The sequence below is a fragment of the Sus scrofa genome, chromosome 14 (assembly GCF_054392235.1).
Source record: "Sus scrofa isolate SSC_HxYL_T2T_F1_AM1 chromosome 14, Sscrofa_HxYL_maternal_Yorkshire_Landrace_v2.0, whole genome shotgun sequence".
In the NCBI taxonomy this organism is placed as follows: Eukaryota; Metazoa; Chordata; class Mammalia; order Artiodactyla; family Suidae; genus Sus; species Sus scrofa.
Window position 1 is genome coordinate 62681961 of NC_139396.1, and position 20951 is coordinate 62702911.

At 43.9% G+C, this 20951-nt stretch overlaps 1 protein-coding gene across 29 annotated transcripts in view; it reads right to left on the reverse strand.

The window, feature by feature from the left end:
• The window catches only part of UBE3B (ubiquitin protein ligase E3B), a 59298-nt gene that overhangs the window by 22905 nt on the left and 15442 nt on the right, over positions 1 to 20951 (reverse strand). For 27 of the 29 annotated variants that reach the window (XM_005670735.4, XM_001929210.7, XM_084995537.1 and 24 more), the window contains 9 exons: positions 16367 to 16472; positions 15993 to 16113; positions 14961 to 15138; positions 14357 to 14523; positions 12818 to 12985; positions 4788 to 4959; positions 3103 to 3221; positions 2357 to 2471; positions 1493 to 1592 (listed from right to left, as the gene is read on the reverse strand). In XM_005670735.4, coding sequence (XP_005670792.1) covers positions 1493 to 1592; positions 2357 to 2471; positions 3103 to 3221; positions 4788 to 4959; positions 12818 to 12985; positions 14357 to 14523; positions 14961 to 15138; positions 15993 to 16113; positions 16367 to 16472 — 1246 coding nt within the window. Of the gene's footprint in view, positions 1 to 1492; positions 1593 to 2356; positions 2472 to 3102; positions 3222 to 4787; positions 4960 to 12817; positions 12986 to 14356; positions 14524 to 14960; positions 15139 to 15992; positions 16114 to 16366; positions 17066 to 17639; positions 18102 to 20951 lie in introns of those variants that run through there. The other 2 variants (XM_084995552.1, XM_084995551.1) reach the window with 2 other exon arrangements.

A 20951-nucleotide genomic window follows, 5' to 3' on the forward strand; every position in this document is an offset into this window, starting at 1 on the left:
TTCAGTGGTGGTTAAAGGACCAAAGAGGAGAAGATACGGAGAGGCAGGTCAGTGTGAGCGGAGAGTGTTCCACCATTGGGAAGAAAAGCTGCACATTCTTTGCAAAGCTGCACATTCCCTCCCTAAGGCAAGGTCAGGGGTGCTGCTGAAGGGGCTCCCATGACCAAGTCACCTCCGCGAGGTCACTCACTTCCGAGAGGCTCTGCTGTCGAGTGCAATAAGAATTTAAACATCCACATCTGTGTGAGCCATGGCTTGAGGGTAAGTAAAGAAAGGCAACCGTGTATGACATCAAGGTTAAGATGCTATCAGAGAGCAGGAAGGAGTAATAAGCAAGGAAAGAAAGCCAAGGGCGTGTGCAGGCTCTTAAGAGCCTCCCCTGAAAGAGGGGACATTTCTGCAGCGCTCATCAGGACACCAGGGAGTCCCTCATCTCCCCCAACCCCTGCCACAGCACCTGCTCCTCCCAAGGCTCTCAGGCTCCTCAAATGAGGCCACACTCCCCACCCTGGTCTCTTCCTTCCTCTGGTCACTCCTCCCTCACCCGACCCGTGCAGGGCCCTGGCCTCCGGCCCCTGGTCTCCTCACTCAGTCTGGCTCCCTGACTGCCTCGTCCTTGTCTGTAAGCACAGGAGGTCTGAGGGCTTCTTTGTGTCGAACCTCTAGCCCAGTCTTCTCTCCTGAGCTCCAGACCTGAGTGTCTGTTGGCCTCGACGAATTGCAGACACGTCACCGGCTCCCTGCTCAAGGCTGACGGGACAAGCACTTCCCAGCCCCGCTCTGGCCTGGGCCCCTACTTCCAGGATTGGATCTCTTGAGCACTCAGGCTCCCAAGCTGGAAATCTGAGCATCCTCAGAATGCCTCCTTTTCTCCCCCAAGAATGTCATCATTTTCCAAGGCCTGTAGGTGCTCCCTCCTTAAAGATTTCCTGACATCGTCTTTCCTTCTGGGGCCCCACTAAATCTAGCCCATCCTCCACACTGCAGCCAGAAGCAACTTTCTCAAGCACGGCTCTGACCAGGTGCCTCCAAAACTGAACTCTCCCAGGGCTTTGGACAAAATCCAAGCTCCTGCCCTTGGCTTACAAGGCTTCCTGCTGCAGCTCCCACAACTCCCCCCCCCCCCCCCCCCCGTCCGGCTTCATTTCTTGACTCCTCCTTTGTACTCTCAAGACCGCTGGCCTGGTTCTCTGGTAGCACCACACTCTCCCAGCCTGGGTCTGTCATCACTGTCCCCTTTTGTCTGTGGCGCCTCCTCCCGAAGCCCTTCCCTGGGCTCCCACAGCACCCACCTCGCTACGTGAACTGCCCATTCACACCATCTTTGATCTCCATACTCCCAGTGCCTAGCATGATGCCCGGCACAGTGCAAGAGCCAGTCAGCATCGGCACTCACTGAATGAGCCATCTCTCTTATTCGTTTCCGATCGCTCTAATGAAGATGGACAGTCAGGACCCACGTGGAAGGAGCCTGGCTTTCAGCGCGACTCACGTTTTTGTGAGGAATGACATGTGGGATGTACTGCAGGATCAGCTGGGCCCGCTTTCTGTCCTTGTCAAGTTCTTGGAAGAGCACACTAGGCTTGAGATCCCTTAAAAACAAAGATATGGGTTTGGGACAAGAAAACCAGAAAACCATCCTCTAGGGCAGGGCTGGTCCGCTATACCCTAAGGTATACCCAAATTCAGTCTGCTCCTCATTTTTGTAAATAAAAGTTTGGATGGAACACAACCATACCCATTCATCAGGCACTGTCTCTGGCTGCCCTCACCCTCCAATGACAGAGCTGAGTAAGTGCAACAGACACTGTCTGGTGTGCAAAGCCTGAAATACCTACCATCTGGCCCTTTACAGAGAAAGCTGGCCAGTCCCCACTGCAGCGCCACAACTCTGAGTTATGGAAGAGTTGATGTATTGTGGGTAAAAGAATGCAGACATGATCTTGGGCTTGGTTGTTGTGGAGGATCTCTCCCCCCCCACCCCCCAAGAAAACCTCATTGTAGTTTTTATCCTGTTAATCATGCAGATAAAAACTGACATTTCATGATTGTAACCTGTTGCTCAAGTTAGCTGAAAAAACTTTTTGCCGCAGCTTGCATAAGAAATGCCTGATAAATGGGATCCGGCCTGGTTGCCACAAAGGAGCTCTAATCACCTACAGAGTACGTGTCCTAACAGAAGTGACTGTGAGGTGACCTGCCCTGACAGGTGCTTCCTAGGAACGTGTACGGATGCAATGACAGGATAAGGAAGAGGGACCACATACTCCCTGCCCTGAAACTTGTGTGCTGAGCACTCAGGCAGCGTGATGGAGGGACTCCGGCCTCCGTAAACCAGCCCCCACCCTGTGCTCACTTCCGCAGCCAGTGGTCCTCGGGGGCGAAGCGCCGCCGGCAGTCCCGCTCGTAGAGCACCATCAGCCACCCGTGAACAGAATGGAACAGCTCCAGGGTCTCGCCCTTGGCATTCTCTGTGGGCAAACAACCAGGAGAGCCAGGGTTGGTGGAGCTGCTCAGAATTGGAGGGGCGCGAGGACAGCACTGCCCCTCCCGCCATCCTGGAGGCCCAGCAGATTCTTTCTCTCCCTCACGCTGAACTTTACCAGGACCAAGAGGATGGAAAGGCTCCTGGGGACATCCTCAGGGCCTGCAGGACCTGGAAATCTCTTAGACACGATCACTCATGCTGCCTCTCACTCAGAGGTCATCGGAAGGAACTTCCTGACCTAAGGCCCTTTGAAACTAAGACTGGAAACACTTCAGGAGGTGGACTCTGATTTGAAGAGTGACAGTCCGCATGTTTTATTCTTCATGGAAATCAACTCAAGACTCAAAAGGAAATGCAGGGCAAAATTCATCATCATGAATAATCCTTCACACATCCACGTAAAGCCTGAAGGATGCCTGGGAAGACTTCCATAACCATGCTCCTCCCTTAAGAGGTCACGGATGGCAGAGTGAAGAAATAAAACTCCTGATTATGTGAGTGTGCATTTTCAGCTAACTCTGATAGACAACAAGGCTAAGAATCAGTTGATGTTATGGACTCTGAACTCCCTGTGTATAGCGCCAATTAAAAGATGACTGACGTCTTTACCTTACCTACAATTCCATCCCAGATCATCTTAAAGACAAAGGAATTCAGAAAAGAGGAGATGGTGACCAGCTCTTCCAGTTTGAATGAAATCTGTTCTTCATAAACTTCAATGTCATCAAGGATCCTAAATCAGACAGAAAATTATTCACAATTTCCCACTGAGAAGGGAAAAAAAAAAAAAAAAAAAATATATATATATATATATATATATATACCCTATACTAAACAAAATAAGGTTAAGAAGCCCTATGTTTCAGATAAATTTTGCAGATAAAATGATATGATGGGAGAGTGGGTATGGGTAGAGACGAAGCAAAAGTGGCCATGAGCTGACAACTCACTACTGCAGCTGGTGACAGGCACATGATCATTATACTATCCTTTCCACTTTATCTGAAACTGTCCCTAGTAAAAAGTTTAAAAATGCAATTGAGAAAGGAAAAAAATAAACTCAACTCTCTATTTTTCTTATTCCCAAGGGTCTGACTGTGACACTTGCTTATGGATTCATGCCTGAATTATTAAGGAATCTTGACTGAGAGTGTGTCTACTGAAGAAAGCTGTGGAATCGTATTCTGGATCTATAACATACACTGTGGGCACTAGTGCCCCTACAGACACTAGTAGGCACTTGCTAAGTTTTTGAGAGTGAATGAATAAAATGTCTGAAAGAATATACAGGTAAATGAATCATTTCAGATGCAGTTCTATCTGAAATTTCCTATAACCGTTTCATTCACCTTAGGGCCCAACTCACTCTTGGGTTACCCTTAACCCAGCAATTAAGGGTGTCTTACCAGCAGCAGACCCCTGCTCTCCCCTCTAGCTACTCACTGAGCCCCTCCCTCCATGATTCGTACCCAATCTGCCACCTACATGTCCCTCATCCCCTCCTGCCAATGTCTCTTGGTCTGAATATAACTACCTGAGGTCTTTTCCATTTTATAATTCTTTACCAACCTTTTGGAAAAAGTGGAATGAAAAGAATACTAAATACATAGGTAGATACATAAGCTTAAAGAAAAGGAACTGAATTTGTTGATTTCCCACCATGTCAGGCACTGTACGAAGTGCTTGACATTCCTTTTCTCATTTACTCCCTGTCAAATTGGTACTTCTGTCTCCTTTCTACTTTTGAGGAAACTGAGGCTCAGAGAGGTTAAGCAACTCATACAGGGTCAGCTTGATAATAACGGTAAGAATAACAGCCAGCACATACTGACCTCTTCCTGTGCCAGGGAGCATGCTAAACATTTATCTCTTCTACACCTTCCCACGTGGCTAAGAGGTAGATGTGATGAATCCCCATCTACAGATGAGGAAACTGTGAGGTCCAGAGAGGTGGAGTCTCAGTAAGTGGCTGAGCCAGTTCAGCACCCTGGCTCTGGAATTTTCCAGTTAACTACCTGGCACAGTGAGTAAATGACCAAGGTGTGATTTGAACCCAGCTCCAGGAGACCCCAAAGGCCACACTGAGTGGTACTGAGCCAGCTCTCTAAAAAGGATGGGAACTAACAATTGCTGAATCCCTTCTATGTGCTACCCACTTTGTAAAAGTCTTGTCTAATCCTCTCAATGACAGGTCCAAATGTTTGCAGTAATCACATCAGCACCTGCTTCCTTGCTGACACTGGAATTTTGTCTCTCCACATTCTAGGAAAGGAACTCAGCCCCACAGCAGTCAACCTACGTGATGAGGTGCCGGGAACAGTCACAGAACAGCATCAGCATGGCCAAGAGCTGCTTAGACTCTTCAGTGTCATTGTTGAGGCATTCCAAGAAGAGCTTTAACCCTCCGTGGGGCCCCAGCTCACAGATAAAGGCCCACAGTTTGGGCAGCAGGTCATCAAGGTAAGTGAGACCTGGAAAAGGATAGAGAAACCCAAGCTTCAGGTGGGGCTCCACCTGGTCCCTTATTTCTACTATCCACTGGGAAAACAAAACACTTAAACCTATTAGTGACCATTTAACGCATATGAAAGAAAGAAGGTCCCATTATGAAAAGCATCACTGGGAGATCAATGATGGTAACAGCTAACATTTAGTGGGTGCTTACTATGTGTCAGGTACCACTCTAAATATTCTACAGGCATTATTTCCTTTTCACCCAATGTTATCTCCATTTTACAAGGGAGGAAACTGAAGCACAGAGAGGTCGAGTAATTGATTGCAAATCACACAGCCAATAAGAGAAGCCAGGTCTGCCTGACTCAGTGTTTACGTGTTCAATCAGAGAACAGCAATTTTTTTCTGGAAAGGCCCAGAGAGTCAGTATTTTTGGGTTTTTAGTCTGGACCAGGCTCTGTCACAACTATTCAATGTTATAATCACAGCATGAAAGCAGCCACTGACAATACATGAATAAATGGATGTGGCTGTGTTCCAACTGTATTTACAAAAATTTTATTTACAGAAGCCAGTAGTAAGCTGGATTTGGCCCAGGGGCTGTGGTTTATCAACACCTGCTGTAAAGTACCTTGCAGGCTTACTCACATTTAGCCAAGCTTTCCTCTCACCTACTTCTCTTATTCTACCTCTGTTAAAAATAAGAAAGTAATGAATGACCATAGCAGAGGTATTCTGAAGTGCTACACAAAAGTGTGACCCTGGGAGAGGCAGAAGACATTTTAAGTCAGCTTCCTGATGGCCAGGCCCGAGGCAACAAGCTACATCACTGTTACATTGAAATATATGAATACAGCTACTGACTCAGAAAGTGTGGCTCTGAAGTTCCATGTTTTACTGAATGTACAATAAGATGTTCCTTGAATTACTCCTTAGAGAAGTGGGAGTCACCTTATATTTGAGTCTTTATAATGCCTCCCATTTAACAGAGTACTTTGAATTACTTAATTTTGAACAAAGAACTGTTTGGGGAAGATGTATTAGTCTGGGGACAGAATCAGTGCTACTTATGGATACTTAGAAGGTGAACTGAAGGGACTGTAATGGAGGCAAAGAAATTTAATTCCTAAAGGTTTGACCTCATATTTTTAATAGTTAGGGGATGTGGTTATGAAATGCAGAAATCTCAAAATTTAAAAATAGGTTACAAAAAAAGTTACTGAATAGTCAATAAAGAAATCAAGAGAGAAACTGAAAAATAACTTGAGACAAATGAAAATGGAAATACAACATATCAACACTTATGGGGACATTCTCTCGTGGCACAGTGGGTTAAAGATCTGGTGTTGCCACAGTTGTGGCACAGGTTCGATCCCTGGCCTAGGAACTTCCACATACCATGGATGTGGCCACAAGATGAAACAAAACAAACACTTATAGGAAGCAGCAAATGCAGTTCTAAGAGGGAAGTTCATAGTGATACATGCCTAGCTCAAGGAAACAACAAAAATCTCAAATAAAAGAAAAGAATTTTACATCTCAAGGCACTAGAAAAACAAATAAAGCCCAATGTTAGTAGTGGAAAGAAGTAAATAACAAAGATGAGAGCAAAAATAAAGGAAACAGAGACTATCAAGACAAAAGATCAATGAAACTAAGAGCTGGTTCTTTGAAATGATAAAGTTGCCAAACCTTCAGCTAGACTCAACAAAAAAAGAGAGAGCTCAAATAAATAAAAGCAGAAATGAAAGAGAGGAAATTACACCTGCTACCATGAAATAGAAAAATCTTCAGAGACTCCTATTAACAATATATGCCAACAAATTGGACAACCTAGAAGAAATAAATTCCTAGAAACATACAACCTTTTAAGACTAAATCATGAAGAAACAGAAATTCTGAATAGATCTATTACTACTAGTAAGGAAATTGAATCAGAAATCAAAACCTCTCAAGAAATTAAAGTGCAGGACCAGATGACTTCAGTGGTAAATTCTACCATTCAGGGAAGAATTAATACCCATTCTTCTCACATGCTTCAAAAAAAGTGAAGAGGAGGGAAAGCTTCCAAACTTATTTTACAAAGTCAGCATTACCCCAATACCAAAACCAGACAAGAACGTCACAAAACAAGAAAGTTTCAGGGTCATTGCCCTGGATAAACACAGATGCAAAAATCCTCAACTTAGTACTAGCAAACCAAATTCAACAATATATTAAAAGGATAACACACCATGATCATGTGGGATTTATTCCAGGGATGCAAGGAGGGTTCAACATTTGCATATTAATCAATGTGATATATCACATTAACAAAATGAAAGATAAAAATCATGCGATGATCTCAAAAGATGTAGGAAAAGCATTTGACAAAATTCAATATCCATTTATGATAAAACTCAACAAAGTGAGTACAGAGAGAACACACCTTAACATAACAAAGGCCATATATGACAAACCCACGGCTAACATCACTGTGAAAAGCTGAAAGCGTTTCCTCTAAGATCAGGAATAAGACAAGGATGCCCACTCTCACCATTTTTATTCAATATCATATTGGAAGTCCTAGCCAGAGCAATTAGGCAGGAAAAAAGAGGCATCCCGGTTGGAAAGGAAGAAATAAAATTCACTATTTGTAGATGACGTAACATTATATATAGAAAGCCCTGAAGATTTCAGTAACTGTTATAATAAATGAATCCAGTAGAGTTGTAGGATACAAAATATACAAAAATCTGGAGTTCCCATAGTGGTTTAGTGGTTAACGAACCCGACTAGTAACCATGAGGTTGCGGGTTTGATCCCTGGCCTCACTCAGTGGGTTAGGGATCTGGCGTTGCCGTGAGCTGTGGTGTAGGTCGCAGACTCAGCTTGGATCCCACACTGCTGTGGCTGTGGTGTAGACTAGCAGCTGTAGCTCTGATTGGACCCCTAGCCTGGGAACCTCCATCTGCCGCAGGTGTGGCCCTAAAAGGACAAAAGATATATATATACACACACATACAAATCTGTGGCTATCAGAAATTAAGAAAACAATCCCATTTACAATTGCAACAAAGAGAATAAAATACCTAGAATAAATTTAATTAGGGAGTTCTGAAAGCCCTGTACACTGAAAACTGTAAGCTACTGATGAAATAAATCAAAGAAGACACAAATGGGAAGATATTTCATTGTTCATGGCCTGGGAGAATTAATATTGTTAAAATGTCCATACTACCCAAAGCAATCTACAAACTCAATGCAATCCCCTAACAAAATTTCAATGGCATTTTCCACAGAAAAAGCATCAAAATTTGGGAGTTCCTGTCATGGCTCAACAGTAACAAACCTGACCAGTATCCATGAGGATGTGGGTTTGATCCCTGGCCTCACTCAGTGGGTTAAGAATCTGGCACTGGTGTGAGCTTAGGCAATAGGCTGCAGATGTGGCTCAGATCCCATGGTGCTGTGGCTGTGGTGTAGGCCATGAGCTACAGCTTTGATTTGACCCCTAGTCTGAGAACTTGCATATACTGTGGGGTGCAGCCTCAAAGAGACAGAAGGAAAAAAAAAAGGAATCAAAATTCGTGTGGAACCAAAAAAAACCCTGAATGGAAAACAATCTTGAGAAAGAAAAACAAGGCTGGAGGAATCATGCTCCTGATTTCAAACTATATTCAAAACTATAGTAATCAAAACAGCATGGTGTTGGCATAAAAACAGACACATAGATCAGTGGAACAGAATAGAGAGGTCAATTATAAACCCACACATATATAGTTAATTAATTTATGACAAAGGAGGCAAGAATATACAATGAGGAAAAGTCAGTCTCTTCAATAAATGGTACTGGGAAAAGCAGATGGCCAGAGGCAAAAGAATGAAACTAGACTACTATCTTACACCCTACCCAAAAATTAACTCAAAATGGATTAAAGACTTTAATGTAAGACCCGATACCATGAAACTCCTAGAAGAATCATAGGCACTAAGCTGCTTGACATGGGTTTTAGAGATGAACTTTTTGGATCTGATTCCAAAAGCAAAGGCAACAAAAGCAAAAATAAGCAAGTAGGATTACATCAAACTAAAAAGCTTCTGCACAGTAAAGGAAATCTACAAAATGAAAAGGTGATCTACAGAATGGAAGAAAATATCTGCAAATCATATACCTGTTAAGGGGTTAATACCCAAAATACGTAAAAAAACTCACAATCTGATTAAAAAAATGGTCAGAGGATCTGCATACATTTTTCCAGAGAAGACACACAAATGACCAACAGGCACATTGAAAGGTGTCCAACATCACTAACCATCTGGGAAATGCAAATCAAAACCACAATGAGATACCACCTCACATCTTCAGAATGGCTATCATCAAAAAGATAAAAAATAACAAGTGCTGTTGAGGATGTGCTGGTGAAAGGGAACCCTATGCACTGTTGGTGGGAATGTAAATTGGGCAGCCACTATAGAAAAGAGTATGGCAGTTCCATAAAAAAAATTTAAAATAGAACTACCATATGATCCAGTAATCCCTCTTCCGGGTATGTACCTGAAGAAAACAAAAACCACTAATTTGAAAAGATACTTGCATCCCCTTGTGCACAGCAGCATTATTTATAACTGCTAAGATATGGAAACAATTTAAGTGTCCACTAATGGTCAAATGGATAAAAAAAATGTGGTGTGCACACGCGCGCACACACACACACACACACACACACACACACACACGAATACCATTCAGCTGTAAAAAAGAATGAAATCCTGCCATTTGTGACAACACAGATGGACCCTGAGGGCATTATATTAAATCGGGTAGACAACTAACATAGGATCTCACTTATAAGTGAAAACTGAAAAATAAACAAGTCCAAGCTCATGAGTACAGAGAATAGGTTGGTGGTTGGTGCGGCAGGGGGTCGGCAGTGAGGGGAAGGTATGCAAAAATGGGAGAAGGGATCGAAGAGGAAAAACTTGAAGCTGTAAAACACATAAGTCACGGGGATGTAAGGCACAGCCTGCTGACTATAGTTAATAATACTACACTGCATTTTTGACAGTTGCTAAGAGGGTAGATTTTAAAAGTCCTTAACACAAATAATTTAACAATGTATAGTGATGGATGTTACCTAGAGTTACTATGTTGATTATTTCATAATATGTATGAATATTGAATCATTATGTTGTACACCCAAATATAAGATGATGTTAATGTCAACTATACTGCAAAAGAAAACAAAAAAGAAATGGAATGAGGAAGTAAATAGCCAACATCACAGATATACTTCTACAGGACAAAAATACTCAGTTACAGCATGACACACCAATTCAACCAGGGCTGCCTCCCGAGCAACTGAGGAGCATGAACAGACACTTTGTAAATTGTGAGAGGAGAGAAACAGCAGTATTTTTAAAACAAGTATATTATTTTCCATAATCTAATTTGTATACAGCTAAACTGATAGAATGAATATCATCCATATAATACTTTAGGCTAGTTGATGTTCATTTTTAAAGTCATATATTTTCTTTTCTTTCTTTCCTTTTTTTTTTTTTTTTTTTTTGGCTTTTTATGGCTGTACCTGAGGCTTATGGAAGTTCCCAGACTAGGGGATGAATCGGAGCTGCAGCACCAGCCACAGGCATAGCCACAGCCACACCAGATCCGAGCTGTGTCTGTGGCCTACCCTGCAGCTCACGGCAAAACCAGATTCTTAACCCACCTAGCAGTGCCAGGGATCAAATCCGCATCCTCATGGATACTAGCTGGGCTTGTTACCGCTGAGGCACAATGGGAACTCCATAAAGTCATATATTTTCCAATTAGCCAAAAAAGACTTCTTTGTGAATCCTCTCACGGGGACAAGGGGTGACACTTAAATTTGTGGTTATCTTAAAAAGCTGAGTACTGGCTATCACCTCAAAATCACCTCAGTCAGCATGCTTCCCAGACCCCCCACTAGGTGCTGGGGTGCCAGGCTTAGTCTGGGCAACTTCCCCTGAACTCTCCTTAGAGAAGCAGCCCTCAGCCCCAGGTCTTTCACGCTACCCCTCTGCTCATGCCCCCACACAGTACTCTTATAGGCTGGCTTGGCATCTCTGCTGCAGGTCCACTCATCACAGCTAAACAGAACTCTCGATGCCCACCCCTATCCCGAACCAAGCTGGTCATCCCTAGCTCAGCAAAAGGCACCACCACCAATACAGTTGCTTGGGCCAGAAATCTGGCAGCATCTCTAAAACTCATAGTTCTCACTCCCCCAAATGCAATCTACCAGTGAGACCTGTAGACTACTTCTAAAACATAGCATAAAACTTCCTGCTTCCATCTCATCCATCCAGTGGTTCTCAACCAGGGGTGATTTTGTCCCCCAAGGAGCACCTGACAATGTTTGGAGATATGTATGGTTGTCACGAGTTGGGTGGAGGTGATATTGGAAATCTATGGGTAGGGGCCAGGGGCTGCTAAACATCCTACAATGGATAGGACGTCCTCCAAAACAACGAATTATCTAGCCCCCAAACATCAATGGTGCTAAGGCTGGGAAACTCTGCCCTAGCCCAAGCCAATACTGTCTCTCATTATTTTGTCACAGTGCCCTTCGTTATATTAAATAGACTTTTCTCTTGCTTATTATTGGTCTCCCCGGAACTAGAATGTAACCCCTTTGAGAACATAAGACCTTGGCTGTCTTTTTCTTCTCTGTATACTCAGTGCCTGGCACACACAGCTGCTCTATAAATATCTGAAGATAAATTAAATACGTGTGAAAGACAGGAACAGCAGCAATTTGATTTAGAAACGTAAAATGCAACAGAGATGTTCCTAACCCTTTATGCAGCAAACAGCTTCAAGGCTTGCAGACTTTTTGTCCTTGTAACACCAATTCATACTAACAACTCCTGTGCCACAGCTTATAAGCCCTGATGCCCAATTCTCTGCTTACAGCGGGGACCTTCTTCCTTGCTCAGCTAAAAATGAAAATGTTGGGCTTATCCATGCAGTGAGATATTATGCAGCCAATAAAAATGAGGTTTCTGAAGACTATCTGACATGGTAAAATGCTTATGAAGTGAATAATGGACAGGAAAATGAAACTATATATTTCAATCTAAATAGATGCATATGTAGCACACTTAGGAACAGGTAGGTATCTATGGGCTATGGAGTTAAGATTGGTTTAAGTTTCCTTTTTTCTGCTTTCTTATCTTTTCTAGTTTTCTATTCAGAAAAAATAATAACTTATTAAAAAGCAAGTTGTACTTCATAAGAAAAACAGAAGCCAGGGTCATAGAAACAAACTAAAAATGCTAGAACTGTGGTGAGCTTGACCTATTTAATGGAGGTAGACCAGCTTCCATGAAGAATAGCTCAAAAACACCCTCCTTCACAATCTTTTTTTTTGCTTTTTAGGGCTGCACCCACGGCACATGGAGGTTCTCATGCTAGAAACTACAATTGCTGGCCTACACCACAGCCACAGCAATGCCAGATCCAAGCTGCGTCTTCGACCTGCACCATAGCTCACGGCAATACCAGATCCTTAACCCACTGAGTGAGGCCAGGGATTGAACCCACAACCTCATGGTTCCTAGTCAGATGTGTTTCTGCTGCATCACAATAGGAACTCCCACAATCTATTTTCTGAGCCAAGGAAGCCAGGAGAGAATCCATTTCTGTTTTCTTTCGTTTTTTGACTGCACCCACAGCATGCAGAAGTTCCTGGGCCAGGGAGCAAACCTGTGCCACAGTGGTGATCCAAGCCATAGCAGGGACAATACTGGATCCTTAACCTGCTGAGCTACACAGGAACTCTGAGAATTAACCTCTAAGAAAACCTGTCTGGCAAATGTGAAAGGTGGAGCAGGCAGCCTCAGGATCCAGACCTGTGAGTATCTGCAGCCGGATCTGGGTTAGTGTCGTCAGCGAGGTCTGGTAGAGGACGCATATGTTGCAGACCTTCTGTACCTCTGCAGAATCCACACGTTTACCCCCGACGGGCCTGAGGATATTTCGAACTGATGCAGACTTCTGAAATGCACGCTTCAGGAGAGCTGGCAAGGAGGGAAGAAAGAACGTGTGAGCAGAGGTTCTGCCATCTGCCAAATTCTACCCTGTAAAGGGTACAGCATTTCAATAAGCCTTCTCATTTCCAGCCAAAGCCAGGCAGTGGGACTCCTGCTTTCATGCAAATCATCTCTTTGGGATGAATCAGAAAAGCATTAACAACAGGTTTGTAGGTAGAACAAAAAGACCTCTCAGAAGATCAGAAGACTTTTCAGAACAAGCCAAGCGTATCTGATTCTTACAGTGGGTTCTTTCATCATCATCACTTAATTTCAGAATCCAATAAGGTAAAACTTCTAGGACTATATGAGGTGAAAAAGAGAAAAGTGAGGGGGGTGGGGGCCTGGGTGATTCCCAATTTTCTGTGCTTCTAGAGCATCAAACTTAAGTATTCATATTCAGTTTAGGGGTATACTCTTCTTTTCACACTTTCCCATTTATACCCTACTGAAGTTACACTGAGCCATGCTTATCGACAGCTATAAGATGGAGTTCTGTGACACATTGGGTGGCAGAAGAAAAGCCATGTTGAACTTGGCAACCTGCCACAGGCAAGTAACCCCACTCAAGTGTGTATTAACCATACTGCCTTACCTTTATCAGAGTGGGCAATAAGAAACCATTCCATGGGAGTTCCCGTGCTGGCTCAGCAGAAACGATCAGACTAGCATCCATGAAGATGCAGGTTTGATCCCTGGCTTTGCCCAGTGGGTTAAGGATCCAGCACTGCCATGAGCTGTGGTATGGGTCGCAGATGCAGCTTGGATCTGGTGTTGCTGTGGCTGTGGTGTAGGCTGGTAGCTACAGCGCCAATTCAACCCCTAGGCTGGGAACTTCCATATGCCGTGAGTACAGTCTTCAAAAGACAAAAAAGAAAAGAAAACGACTCCAGGGAACCCATTACTGACCCTGAAAGGTGGTAGTCTAGTCAGTGATCACTGTCTCCTGTATGAAAACTCCACGTGGGAGATCTCGTCTATGGAATATTCGGGGACTCAGAAAAGCTCTACTCCCCCTAAGAAATAGGTCTTCCTCCACAAATCCCTTTTTATTTTTGGCTATTACAAATTCAGAGCCAAATGGAAGTTCAGAGATAAGCACAGCAGCATGCATGGGCCCTGCAGATGCTCTCTACATATGACCTTGATTTTGTTTACCTAGTTGTATTTCCCTAGTCCTTATTTTCTAGGAGTTTTGGTCACTGCTCTTGCTAAATGTGAACTTGATTTAAATAGTCTCAAAACATTTAAGGGAAAAGCAAGAGTCCATAAGACAGAGGCAGGCAGGCACATGGGGCCAGGCAGGAGCTACACGTTGGGCAAGGAGGGCCACGTGGCCAGCCTGCTGCAGTGACTCACTCTTCACGGGCAGCACGTTCTGTGGGGACGACGCCGGTGGCACGTGGGCTGGCTCCGGGTTCTCCAGCAGCTTCTTACTCAGGATGTCATTGAAGAAGATGCGGATCAGAGGCACCCCCCACAGGAACTGCAGCTGTTTGGTGATCAAGGGCATGGACTCGTTGAGGCTAGGAGAGAGCAGGAGAGCAGGCACATCAGTCCCCCTGTTAGAGCACCACTCAGAGGGGTAGCTGGGGACTGCCACTTGGCATAGCAAATAAGATAATAAAAAACAACATCCACAAGTTGCTGCTGAGGCCCAGATGCATAAGGTAATGACCTCTTTTTTGGTTCTCGCTCTGCCCAGGCTTCCCATGCTGCCAGCAGCACTGCTGCTCTCCCAGGGCCCATGTCACAGTCACCTCCCGGACACCTGCCATCTGCTCTTCCTCCCAATTCCATCCTATTCACCACCCAGTCGACAAACGCTATCTGATGCCTACTGTGTTGTCCTCTTCACAGCCGGCCTGCAGGCTTGGCGCACAAATGTGGCTGAAAGAAGGGAGGGGAGGTGGAAGAGAGGCGTGAGGAGACAAGAAAGACAGTGATCTGCTCAGGGACTCACCCATAGTCCACGGACTGGGAGAACCAGCCAAGGACAGGGTGCCAGTGGGTCAGGTTGGATTTCTTCTGGGAAACATACTTCTGACAGTAGCACAGCATCTGGGTGAGCAAACTCACAAACCCGTCCGTCTCCTCCTCTAGCACTCTGGGGCTGAGGGAGCCCAAGTGCAGGAGGTTGCCTACGAGGAAAGAAGGCTGAGTGCGGGGCTAAGAAACAGGCCCACCCAGCTTCAAACCCTGCCTCTGCTGCAGACAAGAGCTGAGGGACCCGCAACCCACCTCTTGAGTCTGTTTCCTCACCTGTAAGACTGGAATGATAAGCCCTGCTCTCCATGTGAGGATTATATAAAGTGACATGCAAAGTGTCAGGCACACAGATTTTTAAGTTTAGCATCATACTTTATTACCCCAAGATTCTAAAATCAAGAGTCAACAGGAGAAATGCTCTTTTGAAGAACATCTGAAAGTCCTGGAAAATCAGTGTTCCACAGTGCGCAATGAAGTCATTTAATGTCTTATGTGAGGACCCTCACCATAACATCCCTTAAAAAACGTAGCCCCGAGAACCTTTTTCTATGTAAAATAAATTTCTTCTAATTAGGCAAGGAGAAATATGTACCTCTGCTGTTTCAAATGCATCTATCCACAAACTGTTTCTTCATCTAAACAAAAACCTTGTGAAATAAATGTTGCAGACCCTACTCCTATCTAAGCCCCACACAACTGTGCTCTCTTCTCTCTCAAGATAAGAATTATCTGGGCAGCTCATCACGTTTTCATTTTTCCCTTGGCTGCCAGGAAGCTAAGGACTGAAATTTAATATTCATTTACAACCACTCAGCTAGTTTGCCAGCCTACTTTCCATGTAATTTCAGTGGTACATTTTCACTTTGTCTATCTGTTTACACGTATTTTAAGGTAAGCCCTTCCAACTATTAAAAACTGCCTGTGGCCTCCGGGATGGTGGAAAGCAAAACCCCCAGGCTTTTCCTGATGCCCAGAACACAATCAAATCCCAGTCACAGATACTCACCCATGAGACAAAGTGTGTGGCATCCTTCTAGACTTTCACACACATCACGGCATCGATCCTCGTCTCTTAAAAATGTGATGAATTTATGGAGCATGTCATGAGATTCTAAAACAGTGAGGCGCTGCAAACAATTGCAGATGGTTAAAGTGGAAGCTGACAAAAGAAACTTCCCACGATCACCAAGAAGAAAATGAACAAAGATGAGAACCTTTTTCTTTGGGCTTCTAACATGAGTGGTATCTGCAGTGGCTACTGGTTTTAAACGTATCAGGAGAAGGTGGAAATTAACAGAGAAAACATTTTACTTTCTAATTCCTGAGGACATGGGCAAACGTGGAATGGCGGGGGGGGGGGGATTCCCAGAGCCCACTTACCTCAGGGGTCACCGTGCTGAGATGAGTCACGAGAGCCGGCACAGACACGATGTGGATGAGGAACGGCCGCAGCAGATTGTCTGAAAACTGGGCGGCAATCACAGGTCTACACAGACAGAGCACCTCACTCAGACAGGTTTGCCTGTGACCCTGACCCTGGGTAGGTAGAACAACCCTACCCACACCCCCAAATCCCTTGAAATGATGCTTCACTGGATTCCTAGGGAAACCGAAGGCTGAAAATGGGCCCATCCACTGGCGGAAGGGTTGAGTACAGTCTATGATGGTGCTATGAGAAATCGGTTCTCAAGTTGTACCAAATGTGAGAGAATCTTCATGCTACGATCAACTTAAAAAAAAAAAAAAAGCAGAACAAGAAACGTATACATTGGAGAAGAGGAAGGGGTAGTGAGTGGAAAGGGGGAAGAGAGAGGCTTCTGGAATTCTGGTACTGTTGTTCTGTTTCTCGGGGGGTTGGTGCTTACGTGGTGTGTTTACTGTGAAAAAGTCACCAACAACCCATACTTCGATTAAACAATTCAGCTTAAATATATATGTTATGATGTTATATGCAGATAGGTATACACAAACATATAAATAATGTGAATGGAAAAAAAAAAAAAAAAAGACCAGGAAGGCAGATTTAAAAAATGTTAACAATGGGAGTTCCTGTTGTGGCTCAGTGGTTAACAAATCTGACTAGGAACCATGAGGTTGCTGATTCGATCCCTGGCTTAGTGGGTTAAAGATCTGGCATTGCCGTGAGCTCTGGTGTAGGTTGCAGACGCGGCTTGGATCCTGTGTTGCTATGGCTCTGGCATAGGCCAGCAGCTATAGCTGCAATTAGACTCCTAGCCTGGGAACTTCCATATGCCTCGGGTGCAACCCTAAAAAGACAAAAAGACAAAAAAAGAAAAAAAAAGTTAACAATGTATCTCTGGGTTGTAGAACAATAAGAAACATTTTTTTTTCCTTCTACTTTCTTGTTAGATCCACATTTTCCACAATAAGCAAGTATTACTTCCATAATCAGAAAAATATATTATTAAAATAAGATAATGACCTCTACCTCACACCACATACAAAAGTTAACTAAAAATGGATCACAGATCTAAATGTTAGTTTTATTACTAAAACCATTAAACTCTTAGAAGAAAACGTAGGAGTAAATCTTTGAGATCCTGGGTTTGGTAATAATTTTTTAGCTATGACAGCAAAATCACAAATAAAATTTAAGGAGTTCCTGTCATGGTGCAGCAGAAATGAATCCAACTAGGAACCATGAGGTTGTGGGCCTTACTCAGTGGAATAAGGATCCGGGGTTGCTGTAAGCTGTGATGTAGGTCGCAGATGTGGCTCTAATCTGGCACTGCTGGAGCTGTGGTGTAGGCTGGTGGCTACAGCTTCAATTAGACCTTAGCCTGGGAACATCTATATGCTGTGAGTGCAACCCTAAAAAGATAAAAACAACAACAAGAAAAAACCAAAAATATTAAAAAACTTTCTGCTTTATCCATGAGGATGAAGGTTCGATCCCTAGCCTCACTCAGTGGGTTAAGGATCCGGCATTGCTGTGAGCTGTGGTGTAGGCCGTCGGCTACAGCTCCTATTGGACCCCTAGCCTGGGAACCTCCATAGGCCATGGTATGGCCTAAAAAGACAAATGAGGAGTTCCTGTCGTGGCTCAGTGGTTAACAACTAGGAACCATGGGGTTGTGGGTTCAATCCCTGGCCTTGCTCAGTGGGTTAAGGATTCAGCACTGCCGTGAGCTGTAGTGTAGGTTGCAGACGCGGCTCGGATCCTTATGTGGCTCTGGCATAAGCTGGCAGCTACAGCTCCGATTCAACCCCTAGCCTGGGAACCTCCATATGCCTCGGGTGCGGCCCTAGGAAAGACAAAAAGACTAAATAAATAAATAAATAAATAATTTTTTTTTAAAGACAAAAGAAAAAAGTAAAATAAAAACTTTTTGCCTTAAAAGACACCATCTAGAAAGTGACCAAACCCACAGAATGAGAGGAAATAGTCACAAATTATGTATCTGATAAGTGACTTATATTCAAAACATATAAAGAATTCACGCAACTCAACAAGAGACAACCCCACATAAGAACAGGATCTAAAGAGATAGTTCTCCAAATAAAAATATACGAATGGTTAATAAGCACTTAAAAGTTGGTCAACATCATTGGCCATCAGAAAATTGCCGAGCAAAATGAGAGTGAGACACCACTTCACACCCATTAAGATAGCTATAATAAAAAAGATAACACGTGTTGGCCAGAGTATAGAGAGTTTGGAACTCTTTACATTACTGGTGGGAGTGTAAGATGATGCAGCCACTCTGGAAAAGTTTGGCAGTTCCTCAAAAAATTAAGCATGGAGCTACCACATGACCCAGCAATTCTACTCCTAAGGATATATCCACAATGAAAACATATGTCAACACAAAAATGTGTGCATCAGTGTTCACAGCAACACTATTCATAATAGCCAAAAATACTCCATTACTTCAAGAAATACATACTGATCATACTGATCTTTAATATAAAAATGTGTCCAATATGTGACGCAAGTATAAAGCATAAGGAGTAGAGAGTGCGGGCTCTGGAGTCAGGCAGCCCAGGTCTAATTCCAGGCCCTGCCACTCCCTGCTGTATGACCAAGGACAAGTGATCTAACTTCTCGGAGCCTTAGCTACTTCATCTATAAAATGGAGATAAGAGGACGTGGTGAGGAGTCAGTGTAGCACATGAATATCAGTTGTTTGTATTATAGGATTTGGTGACCATGTCTAAACATGACAGACTTTCAGTAGTAGTATGTCCTCCCATGACAGAACCACTGAGTATCCTGTTTTAAAAGGCTCTGATCATGTTCAATTACACACAAATATTCAGAGGAGGAAAAAAAAAGTGCCCTGTGTAAGAAAAAGGCCTTAGAGCAGCCTGGCCTTAACAAATCAACCAATGGATTCTGACACATGAAAGAAGAAACTTAAAATGATGGATGTGATTATATCTTCAAAGGAGAAGCAACGTGTGGAACCGTATGATGCAACCCTCATGGTGAATCACAGTGTGAACTGTGGCCACATCGGGGCAGGGGAGGGAAGCTGCGATGGAAGGCAGGCAGAGCTGCTGCTGTGCTCCAGGGAGCAGGTGTCTGTGTGTTGACCATTCATTGCCACTGACAGAGGAGAGAGTGGGTGATGTTGCTGGAATAAGCTGCCCTGGGGGGGTCTCAAGAAACCTGCCTCTAGGAAAACCTGTTTGTGCCTAGACATGACTCATTAAATACAGCTCTATGTAACTCCTCTCAAAGTATGAAACAAAGGTATGATTGCTAACTAAATAATCTGTTCTACTTCTATAACTAATCAGAGGATAACAGGTTGGATTCTGTTGCTATTATGAAAGTCCAGCCTCTAAAGACATGCTATCCAATACATGTCAGGGGCTACTGAGCACCTAAAATGTGGCTAGTCCAAATTCCTATGTTGTAAGCCTAAAACACACAGCACTTTTCAAAGACTCAGTATGGAAAGAAAAATTAAATTAAAATAATTTAAAAGTATCGATTCCATGCAAAAATGGTAACACTTTGGACACAGCTTAAATAACATTTTTCATTAAATTTAATTTTGCTTTTTTTTTTTTTTGCCACACCCACAGCATATGGAGGTTCCCAGGCCGGGGATTGAATCTGAGCCACAGCAGCAAAGCCAGATTTTTTTCTTTTTTCTTTTTTTTTGTCTGTCTTTTTACCATTTCTTGGGCCGCTCCTGTGGCATATGGAGGTTCCCAGGCTAGGGGTTGAATCGGAGCTGTAGCCACCAGCCTACGCCAGAGCCACAGCAACGCAGGATCCGAGCCGCGTCTGCAACCTACACCACAGCTCACGGCAACGCCAGATCGTTAACCCACTGAGCAAGGCCAGGGATCGAACCCACCTCATGGTTCTTAGTCGGATTTGTTAACCACTGCGCCATGACGGGAACTCCAAAGCTGGATTCTTTACCCACTGTGCAGGGCCGGGGACTGAACCCGCACCACCACAGAGACAATGCTGGATTCTAAACTTGCTGTACTACAGCAGGAGCTCTCCTGTTCTGTTCTTTTCTTTTCTTTTTTTTTTTTAAAGGGCTGTATTCTTTTTTTTTTTTTTTTTTTTAAGGGCTGTATTTTTTTTTTTAAGGGCTGTATTCTCAGGCTTAGTGGTTGAATTGGAGCTGCAGCTGCCAGCCTAAGCCACAGCCACAGCAACTCAGGATCCAAGCCTCGCCTGTGACCTACATCACAGCTCACAGCAATGCCGGATGCTTAACCCACTAAGCAAGGCCACGGATTGAACCCGCAACCTCATGGATCCTAGTCGGGTTCGCTACCCCTGAGCCACAAAGGGAAATCATTATATTTCCACTGGACAGTGCTGCTGTAGACCTGCCTTGTACAACGGAACCTTCTGTGACAATGGAAATGTTCCTCATTTGTGCTGCCTAATGTGGGTGTCACTAGTCACATTCGGCCCCTCCCTCAGCACTTGAAATGTGGCTAATGCAACCAAGGAACTGAATTCTTAATT